Here is an 18,614-nt window from a genome sequence, read left to right as displayed (position 1 = left end):
TACTACTTTCTAGGGAGAGTCAAGTAAAACATTCTTTATTCAATAATACTGTCTATTCTAGTCCACTAGTTTAAACAACATTCTTTTGGGAATATGAATTAAGCAACAAAAGCCACCTGCACCTCCATCTCAGGGGGCAGCCATTTTGCCACTTACTGAAAATGACATCAGAGTGCCAAAACGTTCTGGGATTGTTTAGTTTAGTGCGGGCACAAAGAATTATTTTCTTACTTGACTTCCCATTATGTGGAAGATGTGCACATCTTGATCTTCTTTTTCATCAGCTGGCTCTCTCTGACCCTCATGTGCAAAAAGCTGAACAAAATGACCTTGGAAAACAACCAGAGGGCTGAGAGCAGAGAGACCAGAGATGATAATGCTCCATCATGAGATGTCTGGACTCAAAAAGAAAATGGTCAAGCTACAGGAGGCCAGCATGGGAGACGAGTAGCTATGATTGTTCGGTGCAAGTGCCGCCTGATGCTAGGGACGGTTCCTGCAAGATTGGGACTACAAATCTCTTGAAATTGATTAACTTGTTACTGCTGTATCAAATCAAACTGTCAAAATTTGTTAAAACTCAGTTAACGTGTCATGCTGGATTCAAATCAAACGTTATTCTGTTTCTTTGTTTCTTCCTCTACTTGGTTATGGTGGTATTATAGGTAAAACTGTGGATATGTAGACTGTCTGGCAGTGTCAAGACTTGATTGAAAACGGGACGGGACTAGATAAGCAGAATCGCTTCAACCCACCTTCCTTTTTGACAAGTCATGTATAACAATGTGAAATGAAATTGTAATGAATGTTGATTATGTACTTGCTGAAATAAACAAATCAAATCAAAGAAAACATCAAATGTGTTATGCATTGTTTATACTGCATTGCTTTATTACTATTACTATGTCTACTCAAAGTGATAAAGAAAAAAAATACAGTAAAATACAAACACAATCATCAAAAATGTGTGTATTTTTGAGGTTGTAGTAGCAGCAGTTGTTACAGGTTAAATGTTAGAGATTTGTTCACTCCAATTTATTTTGCAAGAACCACACGGGAGACAAGTAAGTCCTTTTGGACACCTGCAGGTGGAGAGTCCATTCGTCGCTGTGCGTGCAGCGATGTTCGAATAGAGCTCTGGACTCTCCTTCCTGCAAGAGAATATTTATTAAGAGAAACAGAGTGGGGGTATGAGTGGGTTGAATAGAAAGCCCTTGTCCTCTAGTCTAAACATCTCAGGGGATGTTTTACGATCTTGTGATAAGGAGGACAAGGTAAGGTATTTATTACCTGTTGCATTCCAACATAATCCTATGATAAAGATAACCTGGAAAACCCTAACATTAAATGCCAGCAAGTTTTGTTGCTTGTCATTTTGTTCACTTCAAAAAGATCAGGATGGTTATGCAACACTAGACCAACACCATAGAACTTCATGAAATAATTTTTGACAGTTCCATAAACTTGTCAGATTTTGTCTTCTCTTTTAAGCACAACTGACACTATAATATCAGCAAGTTAGTGAGAAGCAAAAGTGTTTGAGGATGTACGTATGTGATGAGTGATGAGTTTGTAATAACATAAATATGGGCTCATGATTATCATCAATGAAAATGACGCAGTTTACAGTAAAATGCAGATATCACTTATTGGGTTATGAAATAAAACAGGAGTTTGGTTTTGCAGGGTTATGACATTCATCATGAATCAACAATCCTTTGATAAAGCACCTGCTAGTAGGTGTGGTTTCATTCAGTTGTCTTTAAAGGTCATTGTGCAACTATTTAACATTGTCAAACAACACAAACTATGCTGTAGCTATGACTGCAGTTGATGACTAAACATTCCTGATTAACTTTAGTCGCATGTATGGGTAATGAATTCCAATGAGCAGAATTCATGGACCCAACCTATTAAGTACTTAAGGCTGGGAAGTTTTGTAATGCTGGCACAAGACCTCTACAGCAGCATTCTGAAATGTAAGCATTTTAATGTTTTTCCTTGCATTTAATATATGTACAATTAAGCTTAGAGTTTTTCTTGAAAAGTAATTGTATACTTGCAGTTGTGACTTATTGATTGATTGTAATACTATATCTGTTTTTTGGGGGGTTGTTTTCAAAGAAACGCCTCCACTTGCTGTGAAAAATAAAAATTCTAATGATGATCAAATGGGTAATGTATAAACCTTTCCCTACTTTAAAAGAGTGTTTTGACATTACACAGTATACATCTAATATTAATGTTCTTCTACAGTTGGGAATCACGATTGCGCTACTGCATGCTGGTAAGATATTTTTTGAAGAAATGAAACCTTGAACTGCATAATGCTTTTGTTTAAACATCTTTTCATCTTACAGAGACATTTTACACACACGCACGCGCGCACACACACGCACACACACACACCATTTGAAAAATTACAAAACAAAAACATTGAAAATAAACATCTTTTTGTGTATATTGTGTATTTTCTTAGGACATTACGTGGAAGCCAGCGGCAATCGTACGCATGCTACCCATTTTCTTCATATTGCATCTAGCTGTGGTATGACTTAAAAGCATAACAATCTACTATAAGTTGGGCTCACACAAGACTATATAAATATTATAAGTGTGTGAGCTGACATTTATCTGAATACACAATCTTTCTTACAGCTCATTCACAAAGTTTATTATTTTTTTTATCCATGTGCTTTGTCAAACTAATTGTGTTAATCCCGCTTCATTACTCTACATTTGCACCAACTCCACTTTCTACCTCATGGATGGCAGACGCAGAATGCTGGACTAGATGGTATGATCGTGACAACCCCAGTGGGGTTGGAGACTTTGAAATTCTAAGTAGACTGCGCCTTGAAAACCCAATGGAAATCTGCCCTGTGCCGATTCAAATTGAGGCTCGGACTGTATCTGGAGACAGCGTAAATTCAACAGGCGAGACGATCAATGCGTAAGTACCAGATTTACAATGCTACATTCTTTATGCTGAATGTGCATTCAATAGGTTATCTTGTGAGGGAAAATGATTTCAACTAAGTACCAACCCTTTGTCGTCATTGCTCAGCAATGCTTGTTAAAAACTAGAGCATGGAATACTATGAATACAGGTTGAAGTATTGGCTATGGTTTAAAAAAAAGAAAGAAAAGGGTTGTAAGGATACAAAGCATTTACCAAAGCCACCCAGAACGAAGGCAAAGAACGTTTTTCATGCTTGTTACTTTCTTAAAGGGAGGGTAAACCGAGGATGCTTAATTTTTCATTAACTAGCCCAGTTTGTATTTTTTTTAATTAGGAAAATGAAAAAAGTTAGCATTTTCTATTTTATATACCGTATTTGCCGGTGTATAAGTCGACTCGGTGTATAAGTCGACCCCCTAAAATTCGACGGAAATTTACGATTTTATGATATATCCTTTGTATAAGTCGAGCTCAATTGTTGCATTATATTAAACTTCAAAATTCAATCAGAAATATGCGAAATTTATTGACGAAATGTGTTCAAATTCGCGAGTTTGTAGCGAGCGATCTATACGCCATTTTAAATATTATTTACTTCATGACCCTGTGATATTACACGCCGAGAGAGACTAACAACAATGAACACTCTTAGAAACTGGTTTATTTTTAGTTAAGAAACAACAAATTATAATTATAAAGTGATTGCCGGTACATAGAGTTCAAAATTCGTCTTCATCGTCGCTATTTCCGAAAAGCTCGTTCCATTCATTTTCATTTAGTTTGTTGTCATAAAGGGCATCTTCTTGGTCTTCTCTATCCTTGGTTTCCTCCTCCTCTTCCCAGATAAGGTCGTCTTCTGTCCCATCGAGAGCGTTTGGCGAATATTTTCTAAGTGCCAACGGCTCTTGCGCCATAAAGAGTCCGCCTCGGCTGGTTCCCCATGTCGGCCAGAACAAGTGAAAATTCGGCCTCTTCCCCTGGAAGTCTGGCCAAGTTTGGCGAATATTTTCTAAGTGTCAACGACTCAACCGCCGTAAAGTGTCCGCCTCGGCTGGTTCCCCATGTCGGCCACCACAAGTGAAAATTCGGCCTCTTCCCCTGGAAGTCTGGCCAAGTTTGGCAAATATTTTCAAAGTGCGAACGACTCAACCGCCGTAAAGTGTCCGCCTCGGTTGGTTCCCCGTGTCGGCCATCACAAGTAAAAATTCGGCCTCTTCCCCTGGAAGTCCAGCCAAGTTTGGCGAATATTTTCTAAGTGCCAACGACTCAACCGCCGTAAAGTGTCCGCCTCGGCTGGTTCCTCCGGTCGGCTAGAACAAGTGAAAATTCGGCCTCTTCCCCTGGAAGTCTGGCCAAGTTTGGCGAATATTTTCTAAGTGCCAACGACATTCATTTAGACATGGCGATTGAATGTTTACGTACCGGTAGTTATTGTCGTTGCTTGACGCGCGATGACTCGCACATTCGCTCAATACCCAGTACTTCCCCCTAGCAGTCATCGTCGCTGCCTGGCTTTCGATGTCCGTTATTGAGGTGAGAATATTTGAAATTGTTGCTGAGGATGCGTGTTACTGCGACGAACGCTTTATAATGATTCAGTTTCTCGCTGTTTGATGAGCCTGACGGACGCACACCCACGCACAATGAGATGCATGAGAAATGGCCTTGGTTACCATCACATTTGAAGCGATGAATACGAAGTTAAATTTTATGACTTGGTGTATAAGTCGAGGTCGATTATTTTTGGTCGATTTCGGATCGAAAAAGGTCGACTAATACACCGGCAAATACGGTATTCGTTTTGGAGAATTAATGAAACAACGAATGCCTTTCAAAGTGCCCACTTTTAATGAGGAATAGGGCCACGCACCCCTCCCCTTCATGTCTTGGTTGATGACATTGCCAAAGGAAGCAATCACAATTTTCCCATTGGAAATATATCGCTAAAAATGCCCCACAATACCGATCAATTAGCACTAAATTTTATATGAACATCTATACTTATGACTACTTTAACATATATCACAAGTATTAGCCTATCAGTGTCTGATTTTAGAGAAATGATCAGCTTCTCTGCAGCTGAAGTGCCCTGTCACGTCAATTTCCTTTCACCAGTCACCAACATATGCAAACACAATGCGTTTCAAGAGGCTTTATATAAGCATACGTCATTATATATTCAAATGAAATTGATAAGGGTTCATCTGACTTTGTGATCGCTTCCTTCCGTGACGTAGTCAGGCTGATCTGTCAAATCAAGCAGACTTCGCCCAAAAAGTGGGCATCAGTAAGCGTACCGCCCTTCTGTTCCAAAAGACCGTTAAATGTCTTTTTTCAGAGGGAAATTCTAGCACTGACATAATTTTTTAATATACGTAGTTCTATCACATCGCTTTACCGTTCCCTTTAAGTCTAATGAGAAGGTAGACAGCTCCACCACCAAGCAGCAGTGAAACGAAGATTAACACTATCTTTGGGGACACAACAACAAATGTGCCCTCCAATTGGCTGGTAAACACTCATGAGGAGAAACAGTATAGAAAACAGACGGACAAACAAATTTCTTGTGGGGGGTGGGGGTCAGTGACAGGAACAGGAATAGACACACGTATTGACATACAAGTTGAACGCATGAATGCGTCTAAATCTACTGAATCTTGCCATCTCTGCAGATTTGACACAACAAGAGGATTTATCTGTGTAAATGCTGACCAAGCTACTGGAAGTTGTTCAGATTATGAAGTTCGTTTTCAGTGCCCCCTTAACTTCTGCCCTCTTGAAGGTAATTTGTCCATATATGGGCTGATGGTTGTGTTTTGGTAGCACCTGTCCCCATGGGGGTCGCGTGCGTGCTGGAGCCTATCCCAGCCGTCATCAAATTGCCCGTAAGTATGATTGCAAGTGTGGATGGTTCGTCTATGTGTGGCCTGCGATTGACTGCAACCAGTTCAGGGTCTACTGCCCAAAGACTGTCGGGATGGGCTCCATCACGTCTGCGACCTTCATGAGGAACAACGGTTCAGAATATGGACGGATGGAATATTTACCGTATTTTCCGGACTATAAGTCGCTCCGGAGTATAAGTCGCACCAGCCATAAAATGCCCCAAAAAGTGAAAAAAACCATATATAAGTCGCTCCGGAGTATAAGTCGCATTTTGGGGGCAATTTATTCGACAAAATCCCACACCAAAAACAGTCATGAACGAGCAACAACAGGCTAAACGATAGCAACAACAGGCTAAACGATAGGTATGCTAACGTGACAAACACAAACAAAGAGCTGAGAACGGGCCTGACGTAACATATAGAGTGATTAAGGACAACTATTACATGAATAACATGTTTATAAAACCATCAGTGTCACTCCAATTCATTAAATATCAACAACAGGCTAAACGATAGGTATGCTAACGTGACAAACTCAAACAAAGAGCTGAGAACGGGCCTGACGTAACATATAGAGTGATTAAGGACAACTATTACATGAATAACATGTTTATAAAACCATCGGTGTCACTCCAATTCATTAAATAGCAACAACAGGCTAAACGATAGGTATGCTAACGTGACAAACTCAAACAAAGAGCTGAGAACGGGCCTGACGTAACATATAGAGTGATTAAGGACAACTATTACACGAATAACATGTTTATAAAACCATCGGTGTCACTCCAATTCATTAAATAGCAACAACAGGCTAAACGATAGGTATGCTAACGTGACAAACACAAACAAAGAGCTGAGAACGGGCCTGACGTATTATATAGAGTGATTAAGGACAACTATTACATGAATAACATGTTTATAAAACCATCGGTGTCACTCCAATTCATTAAATCCATCGATCGTTCTTTGTCAACAATGGGTGCGCACGGCTGAGGGCGCTTGCACTTCAAAATATTCCACAGGCTCATATAACGATAGATAAACTATATTTCAAATAACTATAATACAAGCCAATAATATTATCAAACCATCCGTGCACTTTAATTCCATTAAATCCATCGATCAAATTCCTCGTCCTTTGTCAACATCGCCGCGCGTGCGCCCTGACGTCAGCCTCGTCTTTATTCCACAGATCTACTATATAACTATATTGTAGCGTTGACAAAATACAAGGATAGACGTGGGTTTGGTAAACGGCTCTTTATTAAACAAAACAAACTTCCAAGCGTGTGGCGGCGTGGACTTCCAGACAGACCGGGCGTGCGTAATGGCCATGTCCGAGCCCCGCGCACCGTTCGCGGACAGCCACTCGGTCGAGCGCCGGCCCCCGACTAAGCGGAGACCGGGCGCGCGTAAAAGCCATAATAGTTTTTCAAACCTTCTATGTCACTCCAAATCCTTAATTCCTTCAAACTCTTTGTCCTCCGTGTCACTTAGAAATGATCACCGCTAATGATGCCGGTAGTCCTTACGTGGGTATGTTTGTCCTTTATGTAAACAACCGCGCCGTGCCACTGACGTCACTTGAAACAGTAATCCCTTGGTACATCACGGCTCTCCAAACTTTCTTTCTGCTGCTCGATTACTGTTTTCAGCTGCATATTTTACAACTTGAAGTTTGTAACCTGCAAAATATGAGTTTCTTTTTGGTGCCATTTTTCTTAAACCCACCCAGTTGATGAGTCACGGCCAACGGTAAAATTTAGAGCGCCCTCATCCAGTTTCGTCTGAAAATATAATTTTTTTGGGTTGTTTTATCAAAGTCAAAGACTGCTTTATTGTCGATTTTTTTTCATATACCAAGACACACAAAGAGATTGAAATTACGTTCCCACTATCCCTCGGTGAGATAGTACACATATGCATACAAGCAACACAAAAAAAAACCAAGAAGGCACTAACAATGAATAAATAAGAGTGTTGAATAAATGATAAATAAACAAATAATAATAAATAATAATAATAAATATAAGAGGAGCAAAAATGGAGCAAGTGTACATACAGCAGACAGTGGACTTGGATATGGTGCTTTAAAGTGTTAATTGCTTTATTTGATGTTTTCTCTATTTTTTATGTTTTGAATATGTTCAAGATAAAGATATAAAAGCATGTGAAGTGATCAACTATACTAAAAATAACATGGGAAGTGGTCAACTATACTTGTAAGTGATGTCTTAATGATCAAGTAAAAATTTGTGAAAAAAAAACATATATAAGTCGCTCCTGAGTATAAGTCGCCCCCCCACCCAAACTATGAAAAAAAACGCGACTTATTTTACGGTACTACAAAAAAAATTTTGCTTCTTTGAATAACTCCATTTTAAACAGGCTGTTCCGCCTTTCAGGAAAATTTGCTTCACTTGTATGGCAGTATGGACCTGCCAATGTGGAGTAAAACATATTTGGACGGCCAATACCTACGTTCAAATGTACTTGCAAATCCATTTGAATGCACTTGAAGCTGAATGCTATAAATATAGCATTTTCCCCATAATGCTACGGGGTATTTACTTGTATATATGCGCAAGTAAAAACACTGTTTTGTTTTAAGCATTTGGCTTACATTATAACAATATGTTCATACATTAATTACTGTAATTTTTGGACAATAAGACGCTACTTTTTGCACAAGCTTTGAACCCTGTGGCTTATAGTTTGGTGCGGCTTATCTATGGATTCTTCATTATTTTTTATGATATTGAAAAAGGATTTGATTTTGTAATACAGGTAATAGAATTGAGGACATTTAAAACACCTGTGGCTTATAGTCCAATGCGGCTTTTATATGAACAAAACATGATTTCACCCCAATTTTAGTTGGTGCGGCTTATATTTAGGTGTGGCTCATAGTCTGGAAACTATGGTAAATAAAATCGTTTATTCTTAATTTTAGAGCTTTAATGTGGCTGCAGTGCATTTTCATTCAGCATTTTTTTTTACATAATGCAATGGGCTATTTCCACATGCACATTCCCTAGTGATGGCCAAATGAAGCTTCAGACTTCATTAACTAGTAGTATTTTTTTTACTCCTCTCGATGGCACTCTCTGTTTGACATCGAACTGAAAACAGACTGTCTAGCCATTTCTTAACTGCCTTTCTTCAAAACAACAGCACCGTCTAGAGGAGTAAAAATTACAACAACAGGTTCATTGAAGCATCTAATTTTCCCATCGCTAATATTATTATGGGGGGGAAATGAATGAATGAAAACCATTTGTTTTTTTAACCCAAAGTTGGCAAGTATGTTTCAGACCCACGATAGCAGTTTTAATTTCTTAATCAGACATCTGAGCTTTAATGAATGAAACTCATGGTTGACCCAAAAAAATTGCAAATTGTCTTCACTTTTAAAAATGTTGAGATATTGCAAGGATTTTTGTTCTCAATGCCCCTTTTAAAATAATGTAATAATATTTCAATAAGCTGTGTGTGTGTGTGTGTGTGTGTGTGTGTGTGTGTGTGTGTGTGTGTGTGTGTGTGTGTGTGTGTGTGTGTGTGTGTGTGTGTGTGTGTGTGTGTGTGTGTGTAAAATGAGGTGATCGTACATTTAAGTTCATAGTCAGTCATAATGCCCCTCCAAAGAAAACCATAACTACGATGTGGCCTGTGACAAAAATGAGTTTGTCACCTCTGCTCTAAATACCTGCTCCAGAATGCTGGACTCCATGGTTTGACCGAGACAACCCCCTTGGTCATGGAGATTTTGAAACTCTTCCTGACCTGCACAAAGAGTATCCTTGGGAGATCTGCGACCATCCAATTAAAATTGAGATCACAACCACATCTGGAGATGATGTTAGTTCAACGGGCGATGTGATTCTCGCGTAAGTACAAGATGAACTACAAATGCTGTCAAGATAAAGTGCTGACATGTATTTTAGACGGAAACTGATTGAATCCGCTGTTTGTCCTCACAGAGCTGACACAGACGTAGGATTTGTTTGTAGAAATTGTGACCAGCCGTATGGTAATTGTACAGATTACCAAGTTCGTTTCTTGTGTCCCCTTGAGTTCTGCAAACCAAAAGGTAATCATGAACATAAAACACTACAGTAAGTTTTAGCTTTTTATTGGCAGAATTGTTTTTCTAATGACAAGGCTAAAACATTTCAGAGTCAGGAAATAATGTATAAGTAGTATTCTATCTTGTAAATTTGAATTCATTAATTTACCCCACGTTCATGTTGTCTGTTGCTTTTTTTAAAGTGCTATTGGTTATCTTTTTGTTGTTTGTGTATACTATATAACTATTTCCCTTTTATGTCCTCATGTTTGTCTTGGGATTCTCCACACTGCATTTGTTTTTCATCCATTAGGTTTTTATTATGAAAGGATAATTTACACAGTACATATATGTTGGTGAAATATCACAGGTGATATTAGTGTATACATTAGTAAAATAATTCAATTACTACACTAACACCACACATTTTGGAGCAGGTTTTGAAAATAGAATTCTAAACTTTTTCATTTAAATCCAGAAAACCATGCACATTTACACCAATGTTTTCTTTATCTTCTTCCGTGGATGCAACTCTTTAGTGTGCATGACTACATGGTACGACCAAGATGACCCTACTGATGCCGGAGACTTCGAGTTACTCCAGAAACTCCAATTTGGAAACCCAAATGAAATCTGCCCATTTCCGCTTGACATTGAGGTCAATACTGTCGCTGGAAATAGTCTGTCTTCAACCGGGGATGTCATTGCTGTGTAAGTCCTGGATCCACCGCAAATATACACATCTATGATAAATTTATGGGAGTCTAGCAAGCATAACGCTCAATTTTATTTTCCTATTGAGGTATGTAAACTACTATTCAGTCCAATCAGATCTGTTATATCAGATCTGATATATGAAGGAACTTCCATTTCCCACAAAATAAATGTACACTGAACTACTTTTCTATAGAGAAAAGTACCAAAATCAAAAATAAATACACATGCAAATAAACACAAATGTAAAAATTGAAATAAAAAAATAACAAATATTTAAGAATTAAAAATAAATAGCAAAATAAATGTGGAAATAAAATACAATTAAATATTTATTTATTTAGGTAGTTCGGTGGCACACTGGTTAGTACGTCCGCCTCACAGTTCAGAGGATGCGGGTTTGATTCCACCTCCGGCCCTCCCTGTGTGGAGTTTGCGTGTTCTCCCCGTGCCTGCGTGGGTTTTCTCCAGGTCCTCCGGTTTCCACTCACTTCCCAAAAACATGCTTGGTAGGCCGATTGAGCACTCCAAATTGCCCGTAGTTGCAAGTGCGGATGATTATTCGTCTCGGTGTGCCCTGCGATTGGCTGGCAACCGGTTCAGGGTGTCCCTTGCCTACTGCCTGATGACAGCTGGGATAGGCTCCAGCGCGTCCGCAACCCCCGTGGGGACAAGCGGTACAGATAATGGACGGATGGATTTATTTATTTATATTTTGGTGTATTTTGGCAGTGTTCGTCCTCCACAATTGAAAGGCTAATTGAAAGCAGCTTTTCCTATGTTGTTCTGATTTAAGTGACTCCTTTCATTTCTGCAGACTGGATGCAACTACTGGGTTTATCTGTAAAAATGATGACCAGAAGAGTGGACAGTGCTCTGATTATAAAGTTCGTTTCATATGTCCAAATGATTTCTGCAAAGAACAAGGTAATCATGCTTAATTAAATACCGTAATTTCCGGACTATAAGTCGCGTTTTTTTTCATAGTTTGGGTGGGGGGGCGACTTATACTCAGGAGCGACTTGTATATGTTTTTTTTCACAAATTTTTACTTGATCATTAAGACATCACTTACAAGTATAGTTGACCACTTCCCATGTTATTTTTAGTATAGTTGATCACTTCACATGCTTTTATATCTTTATCTTGAACATATTCAAAACATAAAAAATAGAGAAAACATCAAATAAAGCAATTAACACTTTAAAGCACCATATCCAAGTCCACTGTCTGCTGTATGTACACTTGCTCCATTTTTGCTCCTCTTATATTTATTATTATTATTTATTATTATTTGTTTATTTATCATTTATTCAACACTCTTATTTATTCATTGTTAGTGCCTTCTTGGGTTTTTTTTGTGTTGCTTGTATGCATATGTGTACTATCTCACCGAGGGATAGTGGAAACGTAATTTCAATCTCTTTGTGTGTCTTAGTATATAAAAAAAAAAAAAAAATCGACGGTAAAGCAGACTTTGACTTTGATAAAACAACCAAAAAAAATTATATTTTCAGACGAAACTGGATGAGGGCGCTCTAAATTTTACCGTTGGCCGTGACTCATCAACTGGGTGGGTTTAAGAAAAATGGCACCAAAAAGAAACTCATATTTTGCAGGTTACAAACTTCAAGTTGTAAAATATGCAGCTGAAAACAGTAATCGAGCAGCAGAAAGAAAGTTTGGAGAGCCGTGATGTACCAAGGGATTACTATTTCAAGTGACGTCAGTGGCACGGCGCGGTTGTTTACATAAAGGACAACCATACCCACGTAAGGACTACCGGCATCATTAGCGGTGATCATTTCTAAGTGACACGAAGGACAAAGAGTTTGAAGGAATTAAGGATTTGGAGTGACATCGAAGGTTTGAAAAACTATTATGGCTTTTACGCGCGCCCGGTCTCCGCTTAGTCGGGGGCCGGCGCTCGACCGAGTGGCTGTCCGCGAACGGTGCGCGGGGCTCGGACATGGCCATTACGCACGCCCGGTCTGTCTGGAAGTCCACGCCGCCACACGCTTGGAAGTTTGTTTTGTTTAATAAAGAGCCGTTTACCAAACCCACGTCTATCCTTGTATTTTGTCAACGCTACAATATAGTTATATAGTAGATCTGTGGAATAAAGACGAGGCTGACGTCAGGGCGCACGCGCGGCGATGTTGACAAAGGACGAGGAATTTGATCGATGGATTTAATGGAATTAAAGTGCACGGATGGTTTGATAATATTATTGGCTTGTATTATAGTTATTTGAAATATAGTTTATCTATCGTTATATGAGCCTGTGGAATATTTTGAAGTGCAAGCGCCCTCAGCCGTGCGCACCCATTGTTGACAAAGAACGATCGATGGATTTAATGAATTGGAGTGACACCGATGGTTTTATAAACATGTTATTCATGTAATAGTTGTCCTTAATCACTCTATATGTTACGTCAGGCCCGTTCTCAGCTCTTTGTTTGAGTTTGTCACGTTAGCATACCTATCGTTTAGCCTGTTGTTGCTATTTAATGAATTGGAGTGACATCGATGGTTTTATAAACATGTTATTCATGTAATAGTTGTCCTTAATCACTCTATATGTTACGTCAGGCCCGTTCTCAGCTCTTTGTTTGAGTTTGTCACGTTAGCATACCTATCGTTTAGCCTGTTGTTGCTATTTAATGAATTGGAGTGACACTGATGGTTTTATAAACATGTTATTCATGTAATAGTTGTCCTTAATCACTCTATATGTTACGTCAGGCCCGTTCTCAGCTCTTTGTTTGTGTTTGTCACGTTAGCATACCTATCGTTTAGCCTGTTGTTGCTATCGTTTAGCCTGTTGTTGCTCGTTCATGACTGTTTTTGGTGTGGGATTTTGTCGAATAAATTGCCCCCAAAATGCGACTTATACTCCGGAGCGACTTATATGTTTTTTTTTCACTTTTTGGGGCATTTTATGGCTGGTGCGACTTATACTCCGGAGCGACTTATAGTCCGGAAAATACGGTATGTGTTTTAAGTTGTGATAAACCAATAATAAAACAAGCCTGGTAATCCATGAAGAATTAGTTCAGAAATATGTTGATACAAATACATATATTGACGTTGAAAAATAGCTCTCCAAAGTTAATTTCATATCATTCTTTGATTCATGATCTCTTGCAATGTACCTCCTTTTCGTGATTGCTCCAGAATGCTGGACTCCATGGCTTGATAGGGATGACCCCTCTGGTGCTGGAGACTATGAGACTATTAGTAAGCTGCGCTGCAAATATCCATACAAAATTTGCCAGACTCCAATTCAAATTGAAGTCCAAACTGTACATGGGTTCAGTGTGGCTTCAACAGGGGACATAATTCGAGTGTAAGTATTAGATCTACCACTGATTTCTTTTTCTTACACTCAATTTGTGTCAATGGTTATAGGCATTTTTTAAGAAACTGCTGTAGTAACATCTGAACCAATTATAAAGGATGCAAGACTGACCCAATTCTGTTTCCCAACAGAGCTGACGTCAATACAGGATTTATATGTGAAAATTATGATCAGGAGGATGGCATGTGTGCTGATTATCGTGTTCGTTTCAAGTGTCCACTTAATTTCTGCAAACCACCAGGTAACCATGATTAAATTATTCCTTAGATGAAAGTCCCACACTATAAATGCCTCATGGCATTCTAAAAATCAGGTTCTTCTCCTTGAAACCCCCCAAAAGTGAGTTTGTGAGAAGTACATGTGAAAGGTAGGTTGCAGACTAGGGCACCATTTCTTGACAAGTAAACACAATACACACAGTGGATCCCAACCATTTATGCTGAATCTGTCTTTTATGAATGAGAACATTACTTATAAAAAAAAATCATCCTATGTTCATGTCATCTGGAATATCCATCTAGTTCCCCTGTAAACTGCTAAATTTACATTTTACTGTGAACAAATAACTATCTGAGTAACAGTAAGGCATAAAAAAAAAATGTCATGCTCCAAAAAATTGCATGCTTTCTTGAAAAGCAGGGTAAATCAAAGAGTTGCAGTTTATACTTACTTCCTATTTTCTTACTTACTTACTTACTTCAAATTACACAATTGTCACCTTGGACACACTTTTGCATGATAATTAATGAAAAAAGTGTGCTAAAACTTTGTGCGTGTTTGTCATGGGACAATTGTTGTTTATTTTTACTAATTATGTTCATTTTTTGATCACACCATGCAATTTCCTTCTTCTCTGACAATGGCTTCAGTGTGTTGGACTGAGTGGTTTGATATTGACGACCCCAACCAACAGGGTGACTTTGAAAAGATTTCTACAATTCGGGAGCAATTCCCATTGAGAATATGTGATGTGCCTGCTTCCATTGAGGCCCGCACAAAATCCGGTGCCAGTGTGGATTCAACGGGTGATGTGATTATTGTGTGAGTACCAGTACAGTAGGGGGGATAACTTCATAACCATTAGGTGATCTATGAGGGATGGGGGGGGGGGGGTAACTTCATAACAATTAGATGAGGATGCCCTACAATAGATCTCGATTCAAACAATTCAACTGAGTATAAAGCTGTTAGCACAATGCACTAACTGATTTTCAACTGTCTATGCAGAGCTGACACAGTAACAGGTTTCATCTGTAAAAATTCAGACCAGAAGAATGGAAATTGTTCAGATTACGAAGTGCGCTTTGAGTGCCCCATAAAATTCTGCCATCCAAATTGTAAGTCAATGGTCATATTGACCATTCAATGAATAACCAGATTTCAAGATGCGCTCTCTCTTTCTCTCTCTCTCTCTCTCTCTCTCTCTCTCTCTCTCGACTGACTGACTGACTGACTGACTGACTGACTGACTGACTGACTGACTGACTGACTGACTGACTGACTGACTGACTGACTGACTGACTGACTGACTGACTTACTTACTTACTTACTTACTTACTTACTTACTGACTTATTATAATGTCCACCAAACAGTGTGCTACACCCCATGGTTTAACCATGACAACCCGTATGGAACAGGAGACTTTGAGCTTCTATCTGACCTAAAGCAATATTATCCTGATATCTGCGAACACCCTGTCGACATCGAAGTTGTCACAGCTTATTATGACTATCCTTTTATGTACACCGGCCAGACACCTTACAAGTAAGTTGGCTTAATGGTAAAAACATTGTTGTATGTTTTTTTTTTCTGTGTCCACAAACATGAGATCAACTGTCATGTCTCTTTGGTATTTAAGTTCATTGTTGACAGTGGTCTCAATTGGGGTTCAACAAACTTTTGGATAACAGCTTTTGCTCAACTTTCATTTGTTGGTTTCAAGCAACTACCTTTTGTTTTAATTGACCCCTGATATGAACTTTTAATCACAATATGATATATTGTGTTCAGTTTACTGTATATGTATATGTATATTTTCATAATTTTGCAGATTTAGTCCTACTGAGGGATTTGGCTGTCGCAACCAGGACCAGACAAACAAACAATGCTATGACTACAAAGTTCGCTTTGGATGCCTGTGCGAAGAATGGTAAAGTGTAATTTAGTCAAATGTCAAAATCTGTATTCTGTAAAAAGTGTTAATGAACTACTAATTTCAACAACTTCTTTTTTTGATCTATCACTGAGTGCTGTGATATGATTTTTGTGATTTTTATAGCATTACATTGCATTCAAAACAAAGTGGCATTTTATTTTTTTAATGACTTAAAAATAGGCGGCATCTGGTGAGTACGTCTGCCTCACAGTTCAGAGGATGCGGGTTCAATTCCACCTCCAACCCTCCCTGTGTGGAGTTTTCTCCGGGTCCTCCCACAACCCAAAAACATGCTTGGTAGGCCGATTGGGCACTCCAAATTGCCCATAGTTGTGAGTGCAAGTGCGGATGGTTGTTCATCTCTGTGTGCCCTGCGATTGGCTGGCAACCAGTTCAGGGTGTCCCACGCCTACTGGCTGATGACAGCTGGGATAAGCTCCAGCATGTCCGCAACCCCCGTGCGGACAAGTGGTCCAGATAATGGATGGATGGGTTTGAAAATAATTCCCAGCTGCAGTTGCAGGCATCAATCACGTTGTTGGTAGACCAGCATGAATTACCCCAAACTATTTTCTAGATCCCCACACCCTTAAAAATATGTATATCTTCACTGGATGTCACAAATTACAGAACAGCTCAGTGTTATTTAAATTTAGGAGATTTGCTTCAAGAAATAATCAAATGCCATGGCAAATGCCCCTTTATATATAGAGAAATATTTTTGCATGTACTTGTGTTGGAAAATCTGTCTGTAGCCTTTCAAAGATAAAGTATTATGTAACTCAGCATTCAAACTGTTAAGAGAAAACAAATAAAAGATGACTCCTGCACACAATGGCTATATTCAAGATTACAGGCTGAGTCCTCTGAAGGCTGTTTTTTCGAACACTTTTCGGCCGCATGATGTCATGTCCAGCACGAGACAAGCGCATGGTGGTTTCCAAATTCACACTGACACCAAAATCCAGAATCCAGTCTTTAAATCTCTCTTTTATGTCTATGGAGATGGACCCTGAATAAAGACTGCCTTTTTAACTTAATCAAATAATGAATCATTTTATAATTTAATTTAGCAACCCAGAACATATAAACACAACCTCCAGTAGGTGACAAAAATAGAAGTAAAGAAATAAAGCACTTAAATACAAAGTTACAACTCATACTGCTACCAACACAAAGCACTGACCACTGAGTTAAGAGCCTGGGCTGACAACAAGCAGTTGGCATTGTGTAAGAGGTTACAGCTCGTAGGGTTATTACTGCACAGCTCAAACTAGAATCCATTACATTAAAGACTTTGATGCTATCAAAAGCCTGGAGTCTTCTAATGATTGTGTCTATATGGGGGAAGCATGCCTGGCTCTATGTCTCATGAACAGCAAAGCAAAGTTTGTTGCTTTCGGTTTACAGAGTACGTCAATCGCTAATAAAATTAAATCATTTGTGTTTGGATAAGGATTGCACAGTTCAGTTCAGAGGTGCTGGCTTTGATTCCTTCCTATGTGGAGTTTGCATGTTCTCCCCATATGACTTCTCCCACATTCCAAAGACCTGCAAGGCCGGCTCATTGGCCCACTCCAAATTGCCCGTAGGTGTGATTGTGAGTGGGGCCGGGTTGTTTGTCTATGTGCGCCCTGCTATTGACTGGCAACCAGTTCAAGGTGTACCGCCCCAAGACAGCTCTGATAGGCTCTGGCACGGTTGTGACTCTCGTGAGGATAACCTGATGATTGAACGAGTACATATATTTTAAATTATTTTTTCAATTGACTAATTTGGGGATAAGCACATGACTTATAGTATTATTATTATTATCAAAAATAAACTAAAATAATGTTCACTTAAAATATTTTTATTTATACATTTTTTTTGTGCAGATCCAGCTGAAGTTCAGATCAATTCTGTTTTTTTTCTTTTCAATATAACATAATTGAGCGAATCTTTTTTGTAAGTATGCAGAGGTTCCAGGTGAATTACAATACATTTATATCTATATAGCACTTTCATAGCAGCTGTCGCCATAACAAAGTGCTTTCCACAACATGAAAATACAACGGAACACATAATAAATTCGGCGCTCATGTCCTTGCAAAGCGTCATCTGCTTTGATTGCCCGAGTTTGATGTTTCCAAATCTATTGCACTTTAAATTGAAAAATAAAATGGCATGAGTGAGTAACATTTCAAATCTAATATCTGTTACAAATATTTAATATTAAAGGGCATTATTATTATTTATTGTGAAGAAGTGAAACAAATAACTGAGATTGGTGCAGAAACTATTCTTATTTACAGAAAATGTTTTAAACTACTTGCACTTATTTAGTTTTTGGCACTTCAGCACGCCCGCGATCCTCATGAGGATAAGCCATTCAGATGATGAATGAAAAGATAAATGATAATGTTAAATGCATTCTGGCTAATTTGTACACTGCTTGCTCTCTAGGGGTAGGGACAGATTTATTGAT

At 38.8% G+C, this 18,614-nt stretch overlaps 1 protein-coding gene across 1 annotated transcript; it reads left to right on the top strand.

Moving 5' to 3' along the window:
• Nucleotides 1–1,823: 1,823 nt before the first annotated feature.
• Nucleotides 1,824–16,940, top strand: LOC148394832 (mucin-5AC-like). Its single transcript, XM_088381819.1, has 16 exons — nucleotides 1,824–1,979; nucleotides 2,125–2,175; nucleotides 2,257–2,287; nucleotides 2,480–2,506; nucleotides 2,776–2,953; nucleotides 5,635–5,744; nucleotides 9,566–9,737; nucleotides 9,831–9,940; nucleotides 10,456–10,627; nucleotides 11,448–11,557; nucleotides 13,808–13,979; nucleotides 14,123–14,232; nucleotides 14,861–15,032; nucleotides 15,219–15,328; nucleotides 15,585–15,756; nucleotides 16,043–16,940. Exons 2-16 carry the CDS (start codon nucleotides 2,161–2,163, stop codon nucleotides 16,143–16,145), a joined length of 1,764 nt encoding a protein of 587 aa, XP_088237945.1. The 5' UTR covers nucleotides 1,824–1,979; nucleotides 2,125–2,160; the 3' UTR covers nucleotides 16,146–16,940.
• Nucleotides 16,941–18,614: the final 1,674 nt, after the last annotated feature.

This window comes from Syngnathus floridae, chromosome 7 (assembly GCF_059516105.1).
Source record: "Syngnathus floridae isolate MCC-2025c chromosome 7, RoL_Sflo_1.0, whole genome shotgun sequence".
NCBI lineage: Eukaryota > Metazoa > Chordata > Actinopteri > Syngnathiformes > Syngnathidae > Syngnathus > Syngnathus floridae.
This window is presented reverse-complemented; position numbering and strand designations above follow the sequence as displayed.